The sequence below is a fragment of the Acipenser ruthenus genome, chromosome 41 (genome assembly GCF_902713425.1).
Source record: "Acipenser ruthenus chromosome 41, fAciRut3.2 maternal haplotype, whole genome shotgun sequence".
Taxonomy (NCBI): domain Eukaryota; kingdom Metazoa; phylum Chordata; class Actinopteri; order Acipenseriformes; family Acipenseridae; genus Acipenser; species Acipenser ruthenus.
Genome location: NC_081229.1, coordinates 10,785,213 through 10,811,541, shown reverse-complemented (window position 1 = coordinate 10,811,541; position 26,329 = coordinate 10,785,213). Strand labels below are relative to the sequence as shown.

At 40.8% G+C, this 26,329-nt stretch overlaps 1 protein-coding gene across 1 annotated transcript; it reads right to left on the bottom strand.

The window, feature by feature from the left end:
• Positions 1 to 2,549: 2,549 nt before the first annotated feature.
• On the bottom strand, positions 2,550 to 25,757 carry LOC131708972 (uncharacterized). The gene is made up of 2 exons (XM_059010472.1): positions 25,728 to 25,757; positions 2,550 to 12,077 (listed from the first exon to the last, which is right to left on the bottom strand). Exon 2 carries the CDS (start codon positions 11,993 to 11,995, stop codon positions 5,048 to 5,050), a length of 6,948 nt encoding a protein of 2,315 aa, XP_058866455.1. The 5' UTR covers positions 11,996 to 12,077; positions 25,728 to 25,757; the 3' UTR covers positions 2,550 to 5,047.
• Between the last annotated feature and the right edge of the window lie 572 nt (positions 25,758 to 26,329).

The following is a 26,329-nucleotide window of genomic DNA, read 5'->3' as shown; positions in this document are numbered from 1 at the left end:
TGCCAATTCACATTTGTATTCCTTTTATTTTAAAGTTAAATCAATTTATAATGTTGTATTGTTTCCTAGTTATCATGTATTTTTCAAATATTTGTATTTTTGGGGGGAAAAAAACACACATGTATAACAATTACACAGGTAACAAACACACAGGTAAAAATTAAAAACAAGAGTATTTTTTTTGTTTAAATTGTTTTCTGAGGCTCCAAGCTACAAAAAAATAGCTATTCTCAGGTAATTGTGCAACGTGTAGAAATGACCATTTAGAGATATTAAAAAATAAAATGATTATTCAGCATTATTTTCAGGACTTTTGACCAGTACAATGTACAGTTTAGTTAGTCCAACATGGGGGGATTTACTATATTCCCATTCTGTGGAGTCTGAAGTTTTCAGAAATCTGAAACACTAGCACTTTCATACCCAAAGTCACAGGTAAGCATAACAACATGCTAATCATAAAAAAAGCCTTAAATACCACACCGAGCTTTGAATGTTACTCATGTTACTCAGGTAGCAAAACCTTGTGTAACTCCACAACCTTGCAAGACCTTGTGTAGCTCCACAACCTTGCAAGATCTTATCTAGCTCCACAACCTTGCAAGACCTTGTGTAGCTCCACAACCTTGCAAGATCTTATCTAGCTCCACAACCTTGCAAGATCTTGTCTAGCTCCACAACCTTGCAAGACCTTGTCTAGCTCCACAACCTTGCAAGACCTTGTCTAGCTCCACAACCTTGCAAGACCTTGTCTAGCTCCACAACCTTGCAAGACCTTGTCTAGCTCCACAACCTTGCAAGACCTTGTCTAGCTCCACAACCTTGCAAGACCTTGTCTAGCTCCACAACCTTGCAAGACCTTGTCTAGCTCCACAACCTTGCAAGACCTTGTCTAGCTCCACAACCTTGCAAGACCTTGTGTAGCTCCACAACCTTGCAAGACCTTGTGTAGCTCCACAACCTTGCAAGACCTTGTGTAGCTCCACAACCTTTCAAGATATTTCAATTCTGATTTCAGCTTTCATACACTATTTATTTATTTTTAAATTATATGTAGCTGGGAAATGGGGGTAAAATGGCAATTTATGTAAAAAATAATAATAATGCATTTTCCACTTGATTTTCTGAGTTTAACAACCATTCCGTCGATGCGGGCTCTACCGCGTGGTAATTGAAGTGGTGGAGTTATGCGTATCGCGTGGGCTCTATCGCCATTAGAAAACTTTATTTTATTTTCTCTTTAAAAATAACATTAAAACCTATATTTACCTTGAACTTCAGATATTTCACCGGGTAACCTTCCGCTGAGGAAAATAGTCCCTAGCATAATTAGAATAAAAAACAACATACTCGAAACTTGTTGGAGGCGGGGCTGCATTCAAGCTGGCAGGGAGTATGTTTTAAGTAGCTTTTTATGTTATCAGATTAGTTGTAGATTAAAATGTTAAAAGAAAAGCCTGGTATTTATGCATGGATTGATTTTTTTTTTTTTTTTAGTAGTCGCCAATTGATTTTTTTTCCCCATTTTTCTCCCAATTTGATATATCCAATTATATTTTCTTTTAAGTTCATACCCCACTACCACCCCTGCTCTGACTCGTGAGCGGTGAAGATGAACAACCGCTTTTTCCCAGTCTGCAGGCCCGCCATGCAGCCAATCCAGAGCTACAACATCGGAGGACAACGCAGCTCTGGGCAGCTTACAGGCAAGCCCGCAGGCGCTCGGACAGTCTACAGGGGTCGCTCTGGTGTGCGGTGAGCCGAGGACGCCCTGGCTGACCTAACCCCCCCCCAAAATGAACCTACAACCCAAAAACATTTCCTCACCAGGCACCTGTCTGCATGTAATTTGTTCTGTAGGGACATTTTAAAAGACAAAGGTATGTAAATGCAGATCATAGTAACAACAACTTTTCAATCATTCATTTCAATCATTTAATCATAGCGTGAAAGGTAAGAAAAAAGAGCATGTTCATAGCTCTGGCATGTCAACAGTGAGTGAATCCGATTCACAGCTGCTCATGTTCTAGCGTGTTTACCAGAAAGAAATTGAGCAGTCTACCTTATTTCTGGTGGAGGATTCTGTGGAAGAGGCATATGATAGGAAGAAACTGGCATCTGTAATTAACTGCAGAGGTGGAGCAGTGGGGTTGGGGAGTCTGGGTTTATCCAGTGGAGGTTGGTTATCGGGAGATTTGTTGCACACTGCACTGGCTCTGAAATGTTTGTCTAAAAAGGTATTAATATTCTTGCATTGTTTGTTTCTGTACCTCTTGTGATGGTGTACTTTACCTGTATAAGAATATAAGGAAATTGGGGCCTGGTCTGTTTTGGGTGGGGGAGGAAAGAAGTCATTTCCTTCTTGAGGGGGCTGGAGAGAAACGCGTGTTCCTCTTGCACGTGGAAGCCTGCAACTCTGAGGACAAACACAAGCTTCTAATGTAGACTTTCAGAATCCAATAGGGTTTTTTTTTGGTCATTCTTCATTCAGTGATAGGTTGCAGTATCTTTCATTGCCTGAAACGCTTTAAAGTGCTGAATTCCTCCTTTATTGCTGGATCTTATTGCTGATGAAATCCAATAATTAAGATGTAAAAAAGTCACTGGATTGCAGGATTTCCAGGATGTAATGAGACAGACAACAGTTGCGGTTCAAAGCAGTAGGAAACCGCTGTATTTATTATTTAATTTAGCTTTTAGTGAACAATGGCTCTCATTCCTCTCCTCTCACTCACAAACTCTCTTCACTCTCAGTACTCCTGGTGACAGATCCCGCTTCTCTCTTTCAAATTGTCATCTCCACACACACCCAAGTCCCTCCCCCTTCCTCACGGATTGGTCCAACACTCCCTATCTCTGACTGGTCATGTCAGACCTGCTCCCACCCCCCTCAGTGACGCACTCACACACAAGCAGTCTTTCAGCTCGAAATCATACAAGCAGCAGAACACAGAGAGAACGTTAACAGATCTGAAGAAGAGTAACACAGTTTACAAACACACATTAATTTACAGAGCATTCCCATCCCCTTCCCCAGTCCATAATCAGGTCCATTTCCACATTGTCTCCAGCAGTTGATGACTGACAGAGTTCCAAGCAAGCTTAAGGGCATCTAACAGAGACATTTTATTTACACTGGATTTTCGTGCTGATGTTCATCAATGTTGTCTTTCCAGCCATGCTTGCTTGCTGTTGCAGTCAGTGCTTTTTTTTCAAACTGTAAATAAACCTGACACTGCTACAGGGGTTAAATAGCCAAGGTACAGTACAGGGGTGCAAACAGCTGATTGATTGATCTGTCAAGCTTTTACTACAGTAAAGTGCTGCCTTTTGTATTGAAATCTATGTGAATGGCAAGGTAACGAGGTGAAAACAGCTGATTGGTGGATTAGTAAGAGCGATTCCTACAGTATAAAGCAGTGCGTTTGTTATTGAAATCCAAAACAAAATCCAAAACAGCTGAGTTTTCCCAAAGTATACGGCTTGCGTAACACGGTATAAACAAAGTCTTTGTCATTGAAATCAGTGGGAATGGCAAACGCTATTTGTGAGATATAAAGATAATATTAACAATGGAGATTCCCAACTCCACACCAGTGCAATTCTCAGAGCTTGACTTGAGCGTTGTAGCTCTGGGATGTAAAGCAAGTTCCTTCTCTACTGAGCTGCAGCAAGCTACTGGTCAGGTTATGTTTTAACAAGGACCTCAGTGTGCTTCACACAAAATGAAACCATTAATCCAGTCAATTAGAGTCAAGTACAACACTTTATAAAACCCAAATTGGAAGGACCGAGACAAAGGGACAATTTATAAAAATGTTGTATTTTGTAAAAAAAAGTTTTTCAATCTAGATTTAAGAACAGTAAGATCCCAAACGTCCCTGACAGAAGAGTGCCGAACATGCCATGGGTTAGGAACTTTAAGCAGTTCCTCTGCTGTTGTTTCTTTTTACAGAATGATTAACCAGCAGCCCTGCATCCTGTGATCTGAGAGGCTGGTTACGACCATGCTGGAATTGCTTTGTGTAGCTGGGTGCTAGGCTTGAATCCTTGGAGCTCACATGCTAGATGGATAGCACTGGTTCTGATTATGGTCAGTCTTATTTAGAAATAGGGTTTTTTTGTTAAGCAGGGCTTGGATTGATTTGTTCAAATGTTTTGATGGCAGTCTGCCAGTGTTTTTTGGGAGGTTTCGCCACAATCAATGTCAAGGACTATAAAGATGCTTATATACAAAAAATGTAATAATCACAATATATTTGTATAAGGGTCCCAAGGCATGTCACACACAAAACTGCCCACAGTTGGTCCACAGAGTTAAGTAACAGTAAGAAAATATGTAAAAAAATAAATAAAAATGGAATCTCAACTTAGACAGTAAAAGTCCCAGCTTCCCTGTCAACCAATGAAAGCATTACAGCATTTAGGAGCTCTACAAGAAAATGCCCTTCCTCCCTCCTGTGTTATTTTTATTTGCCCTGGAATAACCAGCAGCCCCACATTCTGTGATCTAGGAGTGCTGTCTGAAGTAAATGGGGTCATTAACTCCTGGAAGTAACTGGGTGCTAATCTAAGGGTCTTGCACATTAAAAGCAAAATCTGTAAATGAATTCTGTACTGCACAGGGAGGCAGTGTAAAGAGGCCACAACAGGAGTAATATCTTAACTTTTTCTGACTTTAGTAGCAATTCCAGCAGCAGTGTTGTTAACGAGCTGTAAGCGAGACTCCACATGTTCTGTGATACCAGAGAAAAGTGCTTTGCAATAATTCATTGAGGAAACAAAGGCATGCTTTAGTCTATCAACATCAGATATGGAAATTAAAATTATTTCATGCAACTTGATTTCTTAATTTCAGCATCTTTCCTACTTGGTGTGATAAGTGTAGGTGTTTTCATTGTTGTTTCAGTGTGTCTGATGTATATATCATACACCTTACATGCACAGTAATTTCCCATTCACAAACCTCTCTAAAATTTATGCTTTGCTCCTCGGTATCATTAACATTGATCGACTCCTGGAAAGTTAGAGGGAAGCCAAGACCCGTTTATTCCCCAGTATATCCTATGTGTTTTAAAAGGTCTGTGTAATACGGGTCGTCTTTATTCAAATAACGCTCTTCATTAATATAAGTCTTTAGTTCTTGAAACTGATCATTGGTCATGATTCCGTTGAGGTTTCCTTGAAAGATTTGGAGAAGCTTCATGTTTGTAGTTTTAAGTTGTGTGTTGTGTTGTTGCTTCCTAAAACTTTGAGTGGTGCCTGTAGCTGCATCTATCTGTTTAATAACATTAGGCTTTAACGGAGTTAATGATGAATTGATCATTTTTTGGGTAACCTCGGATTGGCTACCAATGAAGACATGTTTAAAGACATTTACAACATCATTTTCTTTAATGTAGCCTGTTAGTCTACCACGAAATTTTTTTGCAACATGCGAACTTCCAGTTGTTAGGAATCCCATGTGCAAATCATATGGCACTATCACGGTCAGCAGACCAGAGCCTTTGTTTTTTTTTACCTGCATGATTTGATTTGTAAGTGTCATTTCAATTGTGTCTGTGTTTCCAAGGGCCATTTTCAACATAGCTTTAGCCAGCTGACTAATTGTATTTCCATCAACATTACAAGCATCCAGTACACAGGATAAAGGAGGCTGGTGATCCGCATTTAAAAGAGCTCCAAAACCTGCTAGAGTTTTTTTATTTTCCTTGTACTGGTTGACTTCTCCTATTTTACTAGATATGATTGCTTGCAGTTCTTTAGGTCTGTATTGTTTTGCCAATTTTTCTATCTGCTCTGATAAACTTACAGCTCCCACAGACATGAACCAATCCCCTCCCCTGATTTTCTCTGTCAGCATTTTTCTCTCTAGGAAACCATTCCACCGAAACGGTCCATCTCGGAGCATTGTAGCTTCTAATTCTCTTAGATACATTGCACTGTGAGAGAGCTGAGAGTCATCTGCATCAGGCTCCAACGCTTGTGCGAAAGCATGAAACATGCAGCTTTTCCCATCACTCCTGACTTCACAGATTTCATTATTTATTAAAGCATCGTAATGCCCTCCCGGGTAGTCTTTGCTAGCTGGGTGGTAGACGAGGCTTATTGTGTTGGTTGGGCTGGTAGAACTCGGTTCAAAAACATGCTTTTTCTGGAGCTCCCCATTCTTGTTCACTTCCAAAACAATTACCTGTGTGCCTGTCGCTTCTGATAAGATCTTTAAATCCAACACAGAGCCTTCTGTATCTGGCTGTTTAATCTTTTCAATGTATTTATCTAGATATGCTTTATCGGCTGGGTGCATTTCTTCCGATGCAGTTTCAGGTGACATGTATGTTATGTAGAGTGATGCTGACCCAGCTTTTAACTTCTCTATAGTGCTGTCGGTTTTCAGATGTTTTCTTATGAACTTGCTTGCATATTGATTAATTGCATTTTGACCTAATTTTACAAGTTGCCCTGAAAATATTTGATGGAAAGATTGTATGAAGAGAGCTGCAAGCTCTTTAGACATAGAATCAGCGAGAGTTTCCCTAAATTGTTTTAGACTTTCTTTATTTTCCTCAGTAAGATCATGTAATTGTTTTAGGCTTTCTTTATTTTCCTCAGTAAGATCATGTAATTGTTTTAGGTTTTCTTTATTTTCCTCAGTAAGATCATGTAATTGTTTTAGGCTTTGTTTATTTTCCTCAGTAAGATCATGTGCATTCAATGTTTGCTTTTCCTTTTCTTTCAAGAAGTCATTTATGTCGCCATTTAATTTGGTGACAAAGTCGCTGACAAGGCTGGATACAGTTTCTATTGCTTCCATACAAAGTGTACTTAAATAAGTAGCTTCTATAATGCATAGAATATTCTGCTTTTTGCCTTGGACCTCAGTTTTAGCTTTTCCTATAACATTAAGTAAAGCAGAAAACCATTGATTTTGACACCCAAGACTGCTGTAGTTATGTCCCAGAATTGCATTAACAAAAGTACTGAAGACATGCTTTAAAGAATTACAGTTCTTGGGGTCTAACACCAGCTTCAGTTGTTGTGGGTATTTCGACTGGGACAGAACGAAGCGGTCAATTGTGCATCTCAGCGGATTCTCTTCTATTTTTTGTCTCATAGTTTTTTGCATGCTTTCTTGAATCTTTGTCTCTATTGTTTTTAGAATGGCATTCAGAACAGCCTCTTCTGCTTTTCCTATTCCATACATAACTGTTTGCTGCACCATCTCTTTGCCTGCATATTTAAAAGCATTTTTCATGTTTTCTTTCATCACTGTAGTATATCCACCCCTCACTTCTCTACTTAGCATTTTTGGTAACCCTTTCAAATCTTTTACAAATCCTTTTATTGCCGTTTTACAACCTTTGAAACCTTTCTTCATAAGCTTCCCAATTCCACTGCCAATCAATGACACTCCAATGGAGATGGCTTTGGAAATTGACCAAGATGTCCAACTGAATTCTCCAGTGACCATAGATGTTATCCCATCTATGCAGTCAGATATCCCTTCACTAACTAGTGTCATGCCAAAATTAAAAAGCGTGCCGCCCGTTAGGCCGATTAGAAGTGCCCCTCCTACAATTTCTACTATTCCCAGTAAGAACACCAGGAGACCTTCCCAGCAGAAGCGGGGTTTCTCCTCTACAGAAAACACATTGAGCAGACCTATTTTAAAGAATTCATATAATTCCTCACTTACATCTGTATCTCTCTCTGTACCAAGAGAGAATACACTAGACTCCACTGCCACAGCATCACGGTTTCCAGCCTTGATCTTCTGCAGCTTTTCAATTGACTTCAATATGTTTGTCTCAAAGAAATCGAGCACCTGGAGTTTGATGTGCATGTTATTCTGAAATTGTGTTTTGTTTTCCGTGTTGGAAGGTGATGACGAGAGCTGCAGTAGACACACTGTTAACAGACACTGTTCCTTAAACATTTTCAGGGACTCTCTGGATTTCTCAAGATCTTTTATGGATTGCTCCAGGTAGTTTTCTTTTCTTAGTTTCAGTGTGCAGTAAGCATGATTATAGAAAGCAATAGCTGCCCAAGTAGAGTCTAAATCCATGGCTTTTTGAAGGAGTTTGGCACATTCTTCAATTTTGCCAGCACTTAGCAAGTTGTTACCAAATTTAATATAGTGGTAAATACTTGATAAAGGGGACTCGCTGCTTTGTGATTTAATTTCAGCCTGTTTCATGTCAATTTCAAGGCTTGTCAGGAGTTCCTGTTCTTTAAGTTCCACAATCTCTTTAGATTTAATCTGCAGCCATGTCCCCCAGTATTCATTCATGGTGGCTACTGCCACTTTTTTATCTTCTTCATTTGTATTGTTGTACATTCCGTGAAGAATACAGCAGTACTTCTTAAACAGTTTCTCTCTCAGAGTGACTTCAGGCAGTTCATCTTCCATGATCCGTTCAACCTTCAGTTTGGCAATATAGTCTCGGGAATCCTTAAGCTCATCAATATTTGCAGCGGATTGGTGAACAGGAGGGATGTGGCTTGAACAGACGATCACCTGTGCAGAGCCAGGTTGCCCTCCGCGAGCTGTTCTTCCAAATGCCTGCAATTCCACTCTTGCATTTTGTGAAAGAAAAGTGAGAACAACAAACAAGCCACCGTTTCTTGTAACCGCTTTGGACACTTTGATGTCAGTGCCACGGCCGGCTAAATTTGTAGCTATAATTACATCTCCTGGTTTCATAACAAAGTCACTGATATCACCATGTTGTTCATCATTACGAGAATACTGTCTGACTTGGCCATGTACTTGATCCTTAATGAGTTCATAGAGATCTTTAGCCTTGTTGATATCTTCACAAATAACCAGCACTGCTCTGCTTTTCCTGTAGGAAGTTGGGTTTATGTTTTTTTGGACCACTGAACAGACAGTATTTTCCCATTCCTCTTTTGTGGGTTTGATCAGGCCTTGCACTTCAAACAGCTTCTTTCTGTTGAATGTTGGAACTCTACAGACAGAGAGTCTGGGATACAGCTTTCGTAGGAACTGCAGGTCCGATTCTGTTCCCAGCGTGCCTGTCGTTCCATAAATCTGTCCATTATACATGCTGAAATATGTCAGGCTGGAGATGAAGTTGGTGATGGAGGAGAGGGTGCTCACTTTAGTGTGGTGCTTCATTTCAAGAAACTGTTGCAGACCGTCACCCCATTTCTTGTTTGATTCTACAACGCCTGTACCCTTGAAGTCTACAAGCAAGATCTGTTTACCCTGAACCAAGTATTCTCTTCCTTCTTGAAGCTGGATGGCAACAAAGGCATTGTCCACCCATGTCTGGAGTTTCTTTTCTACCAGATTTTTAAGGAAGCCCGGGACACATAGTTTAGCATCTGTATTTATATCACAGGGAGTAAACTGGATGTGCTCCTTTACTTTCTCTGCTACAGCATTACTGATGTTTTCATCAGCATCGTAAAGAGCACAACATAAACCGCATTCGGTAATTAAAACAGGGAGATCTGGGATTTCTTTATCAGTTTCTTCCAAACTCTCGTTATCGGAATACCTTTTCAGAATGCCCTTGTCATCCAGTGTGTATGGCACACATTTATATGGAATGTATTCCTCTATAGCACTTACGATTTTTAGCATTGTTTCTTGATTTATGGTGCTTAAGCAGTTTTTTAGAGTGTTCTGATTCCCAGATAAGTCTTCGGTAAATCCAGGAGGAAGCAATCCCTTTTGTTTAGCTATCTCTAGAACCTGCATGGGATCTTCAATATCAGTCCGTTCATAAAGAACCGTGTAGAAGGGTAAAGGGGGACCCCTCAGGAAGGTTTGTGTTTTAGTTCCAATTGGAGCGTGCTGGCCAACAGAACTCCAGATCATAGCAAGAATCGGACCAAGGTGGTGCATGCCAGGCATGTCACTCGACAAGTAAGTGAACTGAAGACCTCGATCCACCAGTAGAGAGTCCACCTCATCCATTATAATGCACTGAAATCGAGGTTCAGGAAATATCTGCTTCATCTCAAAATTTTGACGGAGGTAGTCGGCAGCAAATGCCTCCACTGTCCCGTACACAATGTCAGAATGATAACACTGATATCGATTTTCATCTTCAGTTTTGTCGGTGTTTGTGTCCACTGTGATGCTAAAGAGACTGTAGAAATGTTTCCAGTTCTCTGCATCTCTCTGAGATAAAACTGAGGAGCTGGACACCACATCTATTTTCTGCCCCTTCAGAACACGGAAAGCTGCAAACATTGCGATAACACATGACTTCCCCTCTCCCGTAGCAACTTCTAGAAGTTTACCAGAATCTGTCAATGCCAAGAGAGTCCAGCTGACCATCTGGGTGACACGAGGCCACCATCCTTTAACTTCATATAAAGATCTACTTAGCAGCTCGAGCAACTCCTGAAGTTCATTGGAGATGTGTCTGTTAGTTGACAAATAGTCATTTATACAGGTCTTCAATGTAACACCTTTAGGCAGGGCTGGCTTCTCCTTAAGGTTATCTTGGACATGTGTAATGATATCACGGATTTTGTTAGCCATGATTTCATCGATCCAATTTCCTTCTCTTATTTCACTGAGGACTTCATCAAGAGTTTTTGCATCATCCCGAGTCCCTAGACTATCCAGATATTTGACAGCAATCTCTGGAGTGTCAAGTTGAACTATCTGAGTTAATGTTTTTCCCTCTGTGTCTTTCCATTTGTCAGAAACACGGTATATTTCAACCAAATGTAGGATTTTCAGAATTAAAGTTCCGCTCACCTGTTTATCATTTAAAATCCTCAAAAGTTCTATTACATTTGATGGAGACCAGAGGTGGGTGTGGACAAGTCCACATAGTTTTTCTGTGATGTCAGTGCAGTGTTTCCAGTAAATTGTGGCTCTTTTTATCAGTAACTCAAAACAAATCTGTTCCGAATTAGTTGACAAATTGCCATCAATTGAGTCTTGGAGGTTCTTTAAAAGAGGTTCTAAAAAGTTCAACAAGATTGTGTCTTTAATTAGAATGCCTCCTTTAGACCATTTTGTAGCAAGGTGTGACATAACTGCATTGCTGGGGGTTGTAAATGGATCCAATTCGTACTGAAATAAATTGAACAAGGCTTGAGTCAAATTAAGGCATTCGTTTATACTCTGTGCTGAGTCTGAAATTGTCTGAATGAGATCATGCAACTCAGATGCCACTTGCAGTATCAGGGAAGTGTCCTTATCTACTGCCCAGGATCCTACAATCAGTTCTATAATAAACACCTGAACTTGCTCCAAAATGTTCTGGCTTGGAGCTTCTTTGGTCCAATCAAGCAAAAGTTCCCTCAAGAGCTGAACAGTTTCGTCTACCTGTTCAAAGGACAGTTTCTGGAGTTCAAAGCTAGAAATGTCTGTATTCAGTTTAGTGGAAAGAATTTCAAGCAAGTCTTCTTTGGAAGTCCTCTTCTTTTCTCTCCTTTCTTGCTCAAACTTCTTCAAGCTAATCTGAAAAGATTTTGTTTCTCCTTCAATTTGGTGAAGGATGTCGTTCTCCACTTTTTGTTTGCAACAAAACTTTTCTGTTTCTTTTAACAAAGACTGTAGCTTTTCATTTATTTCCTCCTGTGTCTTCCTCTCCTCCTGTCTCTTCCTTTCTTCTTCCTGTCTCTTCCTCTCCTCCTGTCTCTTCCTTTCTTCTTCCTGTCTCTTCCTCTCCTCCTGTCTCTTCCTCTCCTCCTGTCTCTTCCTTTCTTCTTCCTGTCTCTTCCTCTCCTCCTGTCTCTTCCTTTCTTCTTCCTGCCTCTTCCTCTCCTCCTGTCTCCTCTTCTCTGCTAATTCTCTTTCCCTCGTAGGTTTCCAGAAGCAGTCTGGACATTCATAGCGTCCGTCACGTCCAACTTCTCTGTAGTACTGACCTTTGTTATATTCATAGACACGGCGGCCATCACAAGTATTTTTGCTTAAATCATCCCATGTTTTACATGGTGGCAACGACGTGTTGCATTTGTAGCATTTGCATCCATGATATTCCGAAGGGTAGTTTCCCATTTTGAAGTAGTTTTTACTCTGTAGATAGAGATGGTTGCAGTAATTTCTGAAAGTCACTAAAGGTGTCTTTTTATGCGTGACCCTAAAAGAAAAAAAAGGCTTTTTTAGAACAAAACATTACTTATTTTTTCAATTTTAGTTTTTTTTGTAGGTTTTTTTTCTATAATTATTGACTTTTCATCAATACTTTTAAGCCCCTCATATAAAATCAATATCATGACATTAACAGGAAATGTTCTGTATTTAAGAGAAAAAGTTAACCCTACTTTGTACAGGAAAGACAGAAAAAGGTGTGGCTTGCAAGTCTGGATTCTATTACAAAGGTGCCAGGCACTGTAGCTGGATTGCTGCTTGGTCACACTTTGTGATTTTCTCTCTCAAAACATTTTTCTTGGGTATATTACATCAATGTATTTCAAAACACGAAAAAACAAATGCAAGGTAATAGCTGCCTTCTACAGAACTTTGTTACTCAAAAAATAAAAATAAATGCTGATCCAAACATAACTAAAATAACTTGACTGGGTAAAGTCTGATTGCGGTCAGTTGCACACACCAAGCACCTCAGAATCGGATGATAAACCCTGAGCGCTGATGGTGTTGGAAATGAATTCAAAATTCAGACAAGTATTTTAATATATACGGGGATCCCGAGTGGCGCATCCAGTAAAAGCACTCCCGTAGAGTGCAGGATGCGCTCTATAGTCTGGACGTCGCGAGTTCGAGTCCAGGCTATTCCTTTGCCGACTGTGGACGGGAGCTCCCAGGGGGCGGTGCTCAATTGGCCGAGCGTCGCCCGGGGGGAGGGAGGGTTAGGTCTGCCAGGGTGTCCTCAGGTCACCGCGCACCAGTGACCCCTGTAGTCTGGCCAGGCACCTGCGGGCTTGCCTGTAAGCTGCCCGAGAGCTGCGTTGTCCTCCGACGCTGTAGCTCTGGGTGGCTGCATGTTCTGCAGTGTGAAAAAAAGCGGTCGGCTGACGGCACACACTTCGGAGGACAGCGTGTGCTCGTCTTAGCCTCTCCCGAGTCTGTGCGGGGGTGGTAGCGGTGGGCTGAGCTAAACAAAAATAATTGGACACTACTGGGGAGAAAACAACAAAAAAACAAATTGGTGACTTCTAAATTAAAAAAAAAAGAGTATTTTAATATATACTGATACGCAATGAAAACGCAACAGTCTAAGTTTTACATCAGTAGCTCATTGAGCACATACAGAATGTTATTTACATTTTAAATAGTGAGCAGATTTGTTGATTGTTTGAGAAGTATTGTTCCTTGGGATAACAAAACACTTAGCTCAAGTCATGTGATTTCATAAAAACGCCAGGTGCTCAGTGTTTGGTATTTGAGTTGAGTTAAAATTGGCAAAGTGAGTTGATTAAGAATCTGGTTTGGCTTCTGCTGGGTTTTTTTAAGCCTCAAGTTGATGCACAGTTCAGTTCTCTTTACTGACTCAGTTTGTTTGATTCAGTTCAGTTTAGTGAATGATGTAAGGTTTTGATAACCTTGTACAGATATGTGGGAATCATGCAATGAACTTTCCTCCAGAAAGAAGTGAACCCATTAACAGCAAACTGCTAATAAGAACACATAATTGAGAAGGGGCTGGTTTGTACTGGAATGGAAGTGGTGTCTCTGTAGTCTAAACATGTTGGATTGGTGCTTCTTTATTATCAATATTAAATACATGAGCTAATTGAAATTTCCATTAGCTTCTTCACATTCTGCTTAGTAACAAGGTGGGTGGGGTATTAGGTGATTGGTCCTTGACCATTATCAAAACAATAGAAGAACTGATGTTAACTGTATACGAGGCTCAGAACTAAGGGATGTGGTAAAAGCCGGAACGAGACGGAACAGCATTTTAATTCATTCAATTGCATTAAAAAGCAGAGTAGAAAGTTACACACACGTGAGGAGAATATTTTAGCAGTCAGAACCGATTAGTAACGCGCTGTCATTAACCCGTTCCGGCCCAGAACCCTCTTTTGATCACCAAAAACCTTCAGTTTCGACACATAATACAACTAAGTGCGAACAACATAACACTGCTGAAAAACCCACCAAACCCACCTTTTAATTGCCATTCCATGCAATAAACAGCTTGATTAGTAAAACTACGCAGAAGCTGCACGGGGGACAAAAAAGATACAGCTGACACATAACACAGCTATGTGAGAAACATACAGTACTGACAAAAACTGTCCAAAGTGTTAACCGACCTTTAATTGCATAGTCCCTGCATGAAATGGGTTAATATGAATTGAACTACTGCAAATTCAAGAATGGGTATGAAAATCATGTAAATGATATTGTAACAAACAGTCTACATGTACATGAAGCAAACCTAAAACACTTTTGTTGTGAGTTTTTTCCTACATAGCCAGTCTGCATTCGAACATGCTGCCAAACCAGGAAACAGGAAGCTCCTGTGAGAGACATGGAGAGACGTTTTTAGAGGCTGCTCTTAAAGGGGAAATTACACAAAAATTACACAAGGCACTATTCACAGGGTGCATATAAGGGCTGAGTGTTAGAAGACAGAAAGGACAGACTCGCACTTCTTGTTAAATTTGCAGACGACACAAAAATAGTTTATGTTCTACTCGGAGGACCTAGAGGAGCTTCCACGCTCGGTCTGGGAAACAGATACCCATGAGAGCGCAGAGGTTTCCATTGGATTGGAACTGAAAACTGATGTAGGTCTCTACAGCTGCAGAAGACCAGCACCCCATGTTTTGGATAAGGTGCTGGTTTATTCCTGTGGTTGCTGCTGAGGTAGCTGCTCCTATCCTGAAGGAGTGTGGTGTATAGAATTGAGGGAGCAAGCCTGCCCTTGAGGTGAGTACAGATAGATGAGAGGAGAACCAGTGTCCTGGATACATCCGTGGACAGCGGGTCTGATGGGGGAGCATAGTTCCTTGTGGCTAGATATTTAGATAGGGATGGAAACGGGCATAATGGCAAGTCAATTTTTGAAAGTTGAATAAGTTGCCCTTGCCAAAGTTGATCAGTCTTGGATATTCTCAGATATAGAAGGAAGTGGCTGTCAGGGACCAGTGACAAGTCAGAGTGATGAATGCCTAAAGATGGAAAACTTCACTGATGGAACTGAGAACTTGGCACATCGCATGAATCTGAAACATGCTGTTAAGCACAGTGTTTCCATGGTGAGGTCATCAGCTGGGTTGAAGCAGCCGCTTCTCAATGTATTGATCAGATTGGAGAGAATGTCCAATGTTATCAGCTGTCTAGTTGGAGAGGATGCAGGCAAGCTCTTTACCATCCCTCGGAGCGTTAGGCATACTGCTGGAACTGAAAGAAAGGGAGGAGATGAAAGGGACTTGAGGCGGTACTGGTACTGGATGCTGGAGATTGATGACCGGATTGAGGATGGAGCCATTTTGAGAACGACTATAAATGCTAGCAGGATTTCTTGATTGAATGAATTAAGCAGGATCCGATTCTGAGCACAGAAGTTGTAGAAGGCTGCCCATGCTGATGCGTAGGTAGTTCTGGTGGATGGAGCCTGAGCTGCAGCCATGTATTGCTGTGCCGACTGAAGCAGGTTGGATAAAGTTTATCGGAATGTCAGACAGCTGAAGGGGGGGACTTGGAGTGGTGAGGGATCTGCTGCTGGAACCAGGCTGTGGAATTTCCAGATCTCTAAACGGGACAAAGCATCGGCAGCGTTATTGAGGACACCCGGTGTGTGGCGAGCTGGAATAATAAAGTTACAGTGCCTTGCATAAGTATTCACCCCCTTGGACTTTTCCACATTTTGTAGTGTTACAACCTGGAATTAAAATGGATTTAATTAGGATTTTTTGTCACCGATCTACACAAAACAGTCCATAATGTTGAAGTGGGGAAAAAAATCTACATATTTTTCAAAATTATTTACAAATAAAAAACTGAAAAGTCTTGATTGCATAAGTATTCACCCCCTTTGCTGTGACACCCCTAAATAAGCTCTGGTGTAACCAATTGCCTTCAGAAGTCACATAATTAGTTGAATGGAGTCCACCTGTGTGCAATTAAAGTGTCACATGATCTCAGATTAAATACACCTGTTTCTGGAAGGCCCCAGAGTTTGTTAGAGATATCTAAACAAACAGCATCATGAAGACCAAGGAGCTATCAAAACAAGTCCGGGATAAAGTTCTGGAGAAGCACCAATCAGGGTTGGGTTATAAAAAAATATCCCAAACTTTGAACATCCCCCGGAGCACCGTTAAATCCATTATTAAAAAATGGAAAGAATATGGCACAACCGCCACTCTGCCTAGAGAAGGCCGTCCACCAAAACTCAGTGACCAGGTAAGGAGGGTATTAGTCAGAGAAGCAACCAAGAGGCCAATGGTAACTCTGAAGGAGCTGGAGAGATCCACAGCTGAGATGGGAAAAACCGTCCATGAACAACTATAACCCGGACACTCCACAAAGCTGGGCTTTATGGAAGAGTGGCGAGAAGAAAGCCATTGCTGAAAAAAACCCATATCAAATCCCATTTGGATTTTGCCAAAAGGCTTGTGGGAGACACAGCAAACGTGAAAAAAGGTGCTCTGGTCTGATGAGACCAAAATTGAACTTTTTGGCCTTAGCGCAAAACGCTACGTGTGGCGCAAAGCCAACACTGCTCATCACCCTGAGAACACTATCCCCACGGTGAAGCATGGTGGTGGTAGCATCATGTTATGGGGATGCTTTTCATCGGCAGGGACTGGGAAACTGGTCAGGATTGAGGGCAAGATGGATGGAGCCAAATACAGGGAAATTCTAGAGGAAAACCTGTTTCAGTCTGCAAGAGACCTGGGACTGGGGTGGAGGTTCACCTTCCAGCAGGACAATGACCCTAAACACGCAGCCAAAGCTACACTGGAGTGGTTTAAAAACAAGAACCTGAATGTCTTAGAATGGCCCAGTCAAAGCCCAGACCTCAATCCAATTGAGAATCTGTGGCAAGACTTGAAAATTGCTGTTCACTAACTGTCCCCATCCAACTTGACAGAGCTTGAGCAATTTTGCCAAGAAGAATGGGCAAAAATTGCAGGATCCAGATGTGCAAAGCTGGTAGAGACTTACCCAAAGCTGTAATTGCTGCCAAAGGTGCTTCTAACAAGTATTGACTCATTGGGGTGAATACTTATGCAACTAACAAATGTCTTTTTTTTGTTTAATTAACTTTTGTGTCACAATAAAAAATATTTTGCACCTTCAAAGTGCTTCTACCAAGTATTGACTCATTGGGGTGAATACTTATGCAACTAACAAATGTCTTTTTTTTGTTTAATTAACTTTTGTGTCACAATAAAAAATATTTTGTACCTTCAAAGTGTTAAGTATGTTGTGTAAATCAAATGGTAAAAATCCCAATTAAATCCATTTTAATTCCAGGTTGTAACACTACAAAATGTGGAAAAGTCCAAGGGGGTGAATACTTATGCAAGGCACTGTATTTGCTACTGATATCCAGACTAGGCGTCTGAGTAATTGCATGATTATAGGGGAAGAGGAGCGCCCTTTATTGATTATGTGCACCATGGATGTATTGTCACTGAAAAACAAAATTGATTTCCGGGGCCATAGATGACCTCATAGAGAGGCGGCCACGACAATGGGGTACAGTTCCAGCAAGGGTGATGCTTTTTGATGAGGTGGGAGTGATTGAATCTCCTGTAGCCATGAGCCGAAGAACCATTGGGACCCAAAGAGATCGCAAAATCCTGTGTGTGAAGCGTCTGTAGCCAGGCTGAGGTCAGCAGCTGCTTTGAGGTCGTAAAATAATGACCATTCCAGTTTTCAAGCAGTGTTATCCACATTTCTATGTCCCTCCTGGCTTCTGCGGGAATATGGATGGAGGTGTTGAGATTTTGCATGGTTGTAGAGAGGGCTAGGAGACGTGATATGAAGGTCCTGCCTTGGGGGATCGTATAATTGAAGTGTCCAAGGAGAGAGAGGAGTTCTTTCTTTAATTGTTTTTGCTTTTTGGAAGGTTTTGATGACCTGGCGCAGATGCTCCAATTTGTCGGGTGGGAGGTGGGCCTCGAACTTGATTGTGTCGAAGGCAATTCCAAGGAATTCGAGGTAGTTGGTGGGTCCAGTGGTTTTCTCCTCTGAGAGTGGAACGTCAGGGTGGAACACAGCGTTTCCAGTTGTGAGATAGCTTGAGCTGGAGGTTGTGATACTGGAGATATGAGGAGGAAATCATCCAGGAGGTGCAAGAGAAATGGTACATGGTATTCGTTTTACAGGATCCAGCAGTGCTTCCGAAAGTAATTTGAATATTTTGGGGCGGCTGTGGCAGCCGAATGTTAATTGCGTTGAAAAGTAATGTGCGCTTTGCCAGGAAATTCTGAATAGCTGTTCTTAGAGAGGGATGGATGGGCATCACTTTAAATGTGTCTGTAATGTCGGCTTTTGCCAGCCATGCCCTGCCGTGTTTATGAATTTAATGGCGTCTGATAGAGTGATGTATTGTAGTGAGAACTGTTCATGGGGGATTAGTGCATTAATGCTGCAGGTGGATTGAACGCGAGGAGCTGAGAGATCGATTATCGGGCACTTCTTCCCTGATATTTTTCATGTAGCTACGCCAATTGGGTTGATTCTATATTCCGGGAAAGGTGGGGAGGGGAAGGGGCCAGCCATGAATAAAAAATTTCTTTTTGAATGAGGGTCGAGACAGCTTGTGGTTCTGGTGTGGCAGATCTGAGGTTTTTCAAATGAAGGCTGGTGATACCTATGTGGAAGCCGTGTTGTAGCCCGTTTATGTATGAACTGCTGGTCAGGGTGCGAGTGGAGAGCTTCAGTGAGGGCGTCTGTGTTGATGGCTGTGTGTGTCAGTCCAGATTGTCATTTTTTCCTTTGCAGAGGGCAGATGATCCTGGAGTCGTGTCACCACAGAGATTGCATACAGGCATAAATGTGCAGTTGGAGTTTAAACACGACGACCTGTTGAAGTTGTTACAAATCTGTCTTTCTCCAGCAGACTTAACAGGTCATCCGTAGCTGTCCCTGTTATATGAGGCGGTGGGGGGTGCAGATGCGCGGATCGGATTTGCGGCTGATAGTCTGCTACTGAAGTGAGGGGGGTCCTAGGAGGTTGGGTAGTGCTGGCGCTGGTTGCAGTGGCTGGTTTTTACACAAGTTGTTTTGGCGCTGATCTGATGTTTCGGCGACGAGTACCTGGAGTCAGGAATAAAAGATGAGATTCGAGCGCGAGGTGAGCCTTGCGCCTGGAACTGCGCACATTGACTTGGCCAGAGTGTTTGGGAAAGGCTGCATTGAAGCAGAATTGAGGGAAATAGGCCCTCACCTGCGCCCCCGAATTATGCCTTAACACTAAAACTACCAGGCGTACATACACACCTAGGACTACCGCATTATATTAAAATGCGTATAAAACTACTGCAGCGTCACATGCTACGAAACTGTTCTGTGTTCAATCTAGTCAAAACTGTGTGCTTATTTTAACATACCAAAGACAGTGCTTACCTTTAATTACGATCTCCTCACTTGTATTTTCCCATCATTTCGTTGTAAATCAGATGTTCCCCCATCTTGCCTGTGATATTTGGAGCGTAAAAACGTTTTGGTTGGCTAAAAATGTTGTGTTTTGATGTTATCATTTGTTTTCCTTCAGGATATTATCTGTGACACAGTTTTTGCGGCCTGCTTGTAACACGTGAGGGAAACCTGTTACAACATGAGCGCTGACACGAGACTTGGAGGTGGTGCTGGAAGGGGACTTATGATTGCAAATACTGGGCTATAAAACAGAGTCGTCTGTTTTTTAATAGACTACCAGTTCCACGATCCGGAGCTGTAGCAGAAGCCAGCATAAACACTTTCACCCCTGCATTTCATGGAGAACTGTATTACACCACTTGCACGTATTCACTATCACTAAGAACTGTGTTTGTGTTTTGTGTTTAGTGTTGGTGTGTAAAACTGGACTTTTGGTTACGGGTCAATCCCGGGGAATTACAAATACCGAGTGATACACGCCGCTGTATCACTCCAACATTATTATTTACAGGTGTTTGCCATAAGGCTCTGGACATTGTTAATTAAATCAATAAACACCCTTGCACCTGGAAATCATTGTCTGTTTTGTATCCGCTCTGCACTGCACTCACCTGTATTCACTCACCACTTTGTCACAGACACTCTGTGGAGCATTAGAGAATAGTGCCTGAAATGTGTTTGTTTGACTGTTTTATACAAGTGTTTTCTGCTTGTGCCTGAGTTCGACTCTGTTAGCTATTCATCGGTAATTTCGGTCTCCAGTCTTGCAATAGCTGGTTTGGTACACTATTATTCAGTAACTCTTTTTTTTTTTTTTTTTTAATATAATCACGCCTAAGACTTGCTGTGCAGTCCTGCGTTGTATTGGTCTATTAATTTTAACGAGAAAATAAGTGTTTTTACAGCTGTTGATGATAAATCACATCTGAAAATGTCTCCTGTAGCTATTCAACACAAGCGTGAAGCTCTGAAGTTCAGCGGCACTAAGACAAACCCACTGTTTTTACTATGACAGTCAAAATGACAGCTGTGGTAGTTCTAGGTATAACGTATCATATCTCCATAAGTTTCTGCAACCCTGGGTCTACTGATGGTTTGAGATGTTTAATATATATATTTAGGAAAAGCCTAAAAACCACAGGTGCCTAGCTGCCAAATCAGTGGAGAAAAATGCATTTAATAAATGTGATGCGCCAAAAAGACCTAGTGTTGAGGCTAACAATAAAATTAGACATGTTGACTTTAATCTTTCTAGTATTTTTTTTATTTTTTGATTATTATTTAATTTGTACCTGGCCAGGTTTACTGTAGTTCTTTTAGCTGCTAGTGGTGCATATCTAGCACCACTTTGTGTGGAAAGTGGCACATACTCGCCACTCCCCCCCCCCCCCCCCCACCCCTTCACCCCTCATCAACCCACTGTACAGAATAATTAACAGGACATAACTTTTTCTTTATTATTGCTGGACCCAAGCATTTATGAGCTAGCTTAGCTGTAAACTTCCCTGATAACGGGTGAGCTCGGACCCAGACAATTCCCCACACTAAACTGTACATCGTGTCTGCGGAGGTTATAATGTTTAGCCTAAAACATTATAAAATTATAATGTGCATCTTCGGAACCCAGCATTCCAGGGTTAATAAAGCTGTTTATTGCACGGAATGGGCACCCTGCCACCCTGGGATCCTTCAAGAAGCTGCTTGATGAGATTCTGGGATCAATAAGCTACTAACAACCAAACGAGCAAGATGGGCCGAATGGCCTCCTCTCGCTTGGAAACTTTCTTATGTTCTCATGTTCCAGTTAAAGGTGGGTTCAATGGGTTTTTTCAGCAGTGTTGTGTTGTTCTCACTTTGTTGTATTATGTGTATCGTTTTCGTTGTCTTTACACCTTCTGAACTGACTGTTCCAGGAGCTTTTTGGTGATAAAAAAGGGTTCTGGGCCGGAATGAGTTAATGACAGGGTGTTATTAATCGGTTGTGATTGCTAAAATATTCTCCTCACGTCTGTGTTACGTTTTACACTGCTTTTTAATGCAATTGAATTAATTGTCGTTCTTGCAGTTCCATTGTCACACGGAAAATGGTTCCCCAATGAAAATGGTCCCCCCATTATGAAATCGCTGTAATTACATTAGAACACATTTTGAGAATGGTAGCATTTTTAAAATGAGCTAGTTAGGGTATTACAGGGGGGACCAATTTCCATGGGGGACCAAATTTAGCGTAACACTGTCTCATTCTGGATTTTACCCCATCCACAGAACTAACGTATCTTGCCTCCCTGCATGCTTTGCTGTCTGTTCAAAAAAGATTCAAGAACAAACAACTTTTCTCTTTACCACGATCTGCTGAGCAGATTTTTTCTGGTTAAACAGGAGGTTGGTCATCTTGGTGAATTAATGCTCTTATACTGACACCAAAGACAGCACTGAAATAAAATGGCAACATTGTGAATAAAGGGGAGGACTCTTTGGTGGATCAGAGATTTTCTGAAGGAAAGAGGATTTAAAGTGAAAATTAAGGGGAAGTTCTCTGAAAGGTTTGAGATACAAAATGGAACTCCACAAGGAAGTGTTATCAGCCCTTTATTATTTATTTCTTAGCAGATGCCCTTATCCAGGGCGACTTACAATTGTTACAAGATATCACATTATTTTTACATACAATTACCCATTTATACAGTTGGGTTTTTACTGGAGCAATCTAGGTAAAGTACCTTGCTCAAGGGTACAGCAGCAGTGTCCCCCACCTGGGATTGAACCCACGACCCTCCGGTCAAGAGTCCAGAGCCCTAAGCACTACTCCACACTGCTGCCCTATTTTGCTGTTTAATATAATGATTTAGCAGATGATATTTTAGTGGCTGTAATGTAACGGTTGGTTTGCTGCTGGTGGGGTTATTTATAAAAGCCATAAACATATTAAAACAGTTAGGAGGGAAGTGAATACTCTGGAAAAGTGGCTAATCAATGTAGCTTTAAAAGATCAATTCCGCTGTCTGAGGTAATCCTTGTTTTCACATGGGAGGAGAGAGCAGGGAGTGTAAGTATATTATACCAAGAGAAGATACTTAAAGAAATGGAAGCATTCAGATACCTGGGAGTGAGGTTTAATGAGAAGCTGAGTTGGGAAAAACAGATAAATACCATAACAGATCAATATAAAGGAAGGCTTAATATTCTAAGAAATGTTTCAGGGACATGTTGGGGAGCGAATAAATCTAGTGTGATGTCTAGAGGAGTGTAGTAGATTATGGAAGTCAGATACTAGTGGGAACATGTAAGAGCAAGATGAGAAAATTGGATTATATTCAAGCTAAAGCAATAAGAGGGTGTGTAAGAGCTATGCAATCCACTTCGATTAATGCCCTGCAGATTTTAATAAATGAGAGGCCACTGGAATTAAGGAGGACAGTATTATACATGTAATATTGGATTAAGGTTAATTCTCTAGAGATAGCATTTCCACCTAGGAAAAGCATGGAGAATAGATGGATTAATAACTATAAAAAGGAGATTTGGGAGACAAATGGAGGAGCATTGCGTTTTTGGATACAGAAATGGATAAAGGAGACAGGAATTGAGAACCTCAATCTAGTGAAGAATGTTCATTTGAATGTGTTAGCAGAATGGTTGGCGGACAAACCAATTTGCTGTATAGACTTGAGTGAGCAAGTGAAAAAAGGAGGGGAAAATGGAATTGAAAACAGTCAAGCTTTTGTAAAGGATAAGAAAAGCATTCTGTATTTACAGATGGATCCAAGGATTCAAAAACGGGAAGAGTGACAATGGCGTAGTGTATACCAGAACTGGATTTCTGTAAAATGCCCGGCTGTCTGACCATTTATCAGTTTCTGTAGCAGAAATGGTAGCTATTTTATTTTCGATAACTAAAATAGCAGAATTAAACCACAAGGACCACATTAAACCACTGACTCACACACCCTAGTCTGTAAATTGCCTTGGATAAAGGTGTCTGCTAAATAAACAAATAAACAAATAATAAGAAAGCTGTACTATTTACAGAGTCGTTAAGTGTGAGGAATGCTTTAAAAGGAGAGGTGGCTAACAGGAAGGAGAAGATATAAGCAATGTACAATAACGGGGATTGGAGTTAAATTAATATGGATTCCTGGGCATTCTGGCATACTGGGCAATGAAACAATGGTAGACCTTGCAGCAAACAATGGGTTAAAAAGGGAGAAGACTGATGTGGTGATTCCTCTGGGATCTCAGGATATAAAAAAAAGCAATAGTTAAAGAATGGCAGGAGAGATGGGACACACGAGGACAAGGAAGGATTTATTGTAATAGTCAGAAAGAGGTTACTAATAGCTGGAATAATAAGGAACTGGGCAGTAAAGAGGACAGATCTTTGGATAGGTTAAGGATTGGACACACTACTCTCAGTGTTCATGTATTTAAATTAGGTAAACATATTCGCGTTTATCTGAGAAGTGTAAAAATCCAAACGGTGGAGCATTATGTGAGAAATTTGAACAAAGAAAGAAGTTGGTGAGTTTGGAGACATTTGATCCAAGCATTAGTAACTTGTTGGGAAAAGGGAAAGATGAAGGGAGGCAAGAACGAGAAAAGATCATTGAATATATTAGGGAAACAGGAAAAGCAGGAATTTCATAGATGACAAATTAAGACATTATAGAGGAAAAAAGAGAGACTAATGATAACAGACAGAGGGCGCTAATCATCAAAAAAAATCGATGGAATGCGCTCCAAAAACATAATAATAGAAAGTACTGAAATAAACAGAACAGATTTAGGTAGACTACTAAAAAAACAAAAAACAACAGTATTAAACATTTAAAAACTCCTACTCTACGGAAAAGGGCAAAGAGCTTTCAGAAATACTGAGGTTAGAAATGCAGAATGCGGACAAATACAATTGCGAATGTGAAGTCTTCAATTGATACTGCAAAGAAAAGAAAGTTTGACCGGCAGAAGACAAAAGCAGCGGGTAAGCTGTGTATTTCGTGCAGGCCTGTGTACACTAGAAAAGAACATATTAAAATGATTTATTTCTGTAAAGTGTGTGCATTATGTAAGGAGCTGTTATGTATCAAAACTAGGGTAGCAGGTGTTGTGAAATATCCTGCATCCCGTGGAATCTCTGCATCCTCCTCCCTTCGGGTCTCTTCGGGTCTCTTCGGAATGCCCCCTTGCTTTCTTACACGTCACGTACACACGCAGCCGTGAGACAGACGGCAGGGAGATTCTGATACCAACACGTCATCGTGTGTGCTGTTTTCATTCTCCGGTAAACGTTTCAAACGGGTGCTGTTTTATTTTATTTTTATTTTTTTTAGCAGTAGGCTAAAATATAAAAAACCCTTTACACAACAGGCTCCTTTATTTACCTCACCTAAATACGGAGCGTTATGAACGTTTTAAAGCACAGCGGCTTGAATCAAAATAGCTTTAGTGCATTATCTTGACAAAGTCATTTGTTGTAGTTGAATCCTATATTATTATTATTATTATTATTATTATTATTATTATTATTATTATTATTATTATTATTATTATTGTTGTTGTTGTTGTATGCAGCTATTTCCTAATATTTGGCACCCCCTGTCTTCCAAGGGTTAATATGAAATGTGAAAGTACTGTACTTCAACTTAGAAACGTTATGTTTAATTAACAAATGCTCACAAAAACCAGCGATAATACCAAGTGTTACTTTAAGTTGTCTTTCACTACAATTACATATTATAGCAACCAGGTGTGATTAATCTATTAATGAATCGTCCAGATGGGGTGATTAATCGATTAAAAGAAAATGCCAAGGTTAAAACCCCTAATATATAAAAAAAGTACATATTTTAATATGATATATATAATTTTATATAGCGCCTTTCATCGTGGACCACCATCACAAAGCGCTTTACAAGATGCAGTAACAACAAGAAAATCCATTATAGTTTAAATATAGAGAAATGCTTCATACATGCTATACGGTTTATAAGCAAAAAACAATGCATAATACATGATAGTAGCATAATATATGAAATAGTAGCAGCAATGCAGCAGCTAATAGCAGATATCAGGCTTCAAGATCATGGAAAGCAAGAGAGAACAAGTGCGTCTTGAGAGTTGGCTTAGAATGAATAAGTTAATAACTGGTTTAGAATGAAGCTATTTGAATAGAAAAAAAAACCATCAATCCAAAATACTCACTCACAGCTTGATGAGTCTCAGCAGCTCCCCACGCTCTACAGCTAGGCAGTGAAGGCTTCACCACACTGTGTGCCTTATAAAGAGGAGCCCTCCCTCCCCTTTCTATACCGTACATACAGCACGTTCTTCAGAACATAATGAACAATGCTTGACTTTCAGTTTCATTGTGACTGGGCTGATTCCTGGAATTGGCTGTTTTACTGCCATGGCTGTCTGACTGCTGTGTTGTTCAAAGCTGTGTTTCTAAGCACCATTTTAGTGCATGGATGCACTCGCTCACAATGCTGCGATGCTGTTTCCAGCAAATTAAAGGATCTTAAATACTGTTCAATCTTGAAAAGATATCCAAGATTCTTTTTTGTTTCCACTTTATTTATTTATAGAGTGCCTTTCATACTACATTAGGCATTAGGTATTACTGAGCTCTTCATATCAGAGCTGCCGATAGGACCCTTCCTTCTGACGGAAGGGGAGTCTCCCTGGAGAGGAGGTCCGCTGCCCAGTTCACCGCTCGGGGAATGTGCGTCGCCCGCAGGGACAGCCACTTCCTCTGAGCCTGAAGGCCATGTAACCCCGAGGACCGTAGGCCACCCTGGTGGTTGACAT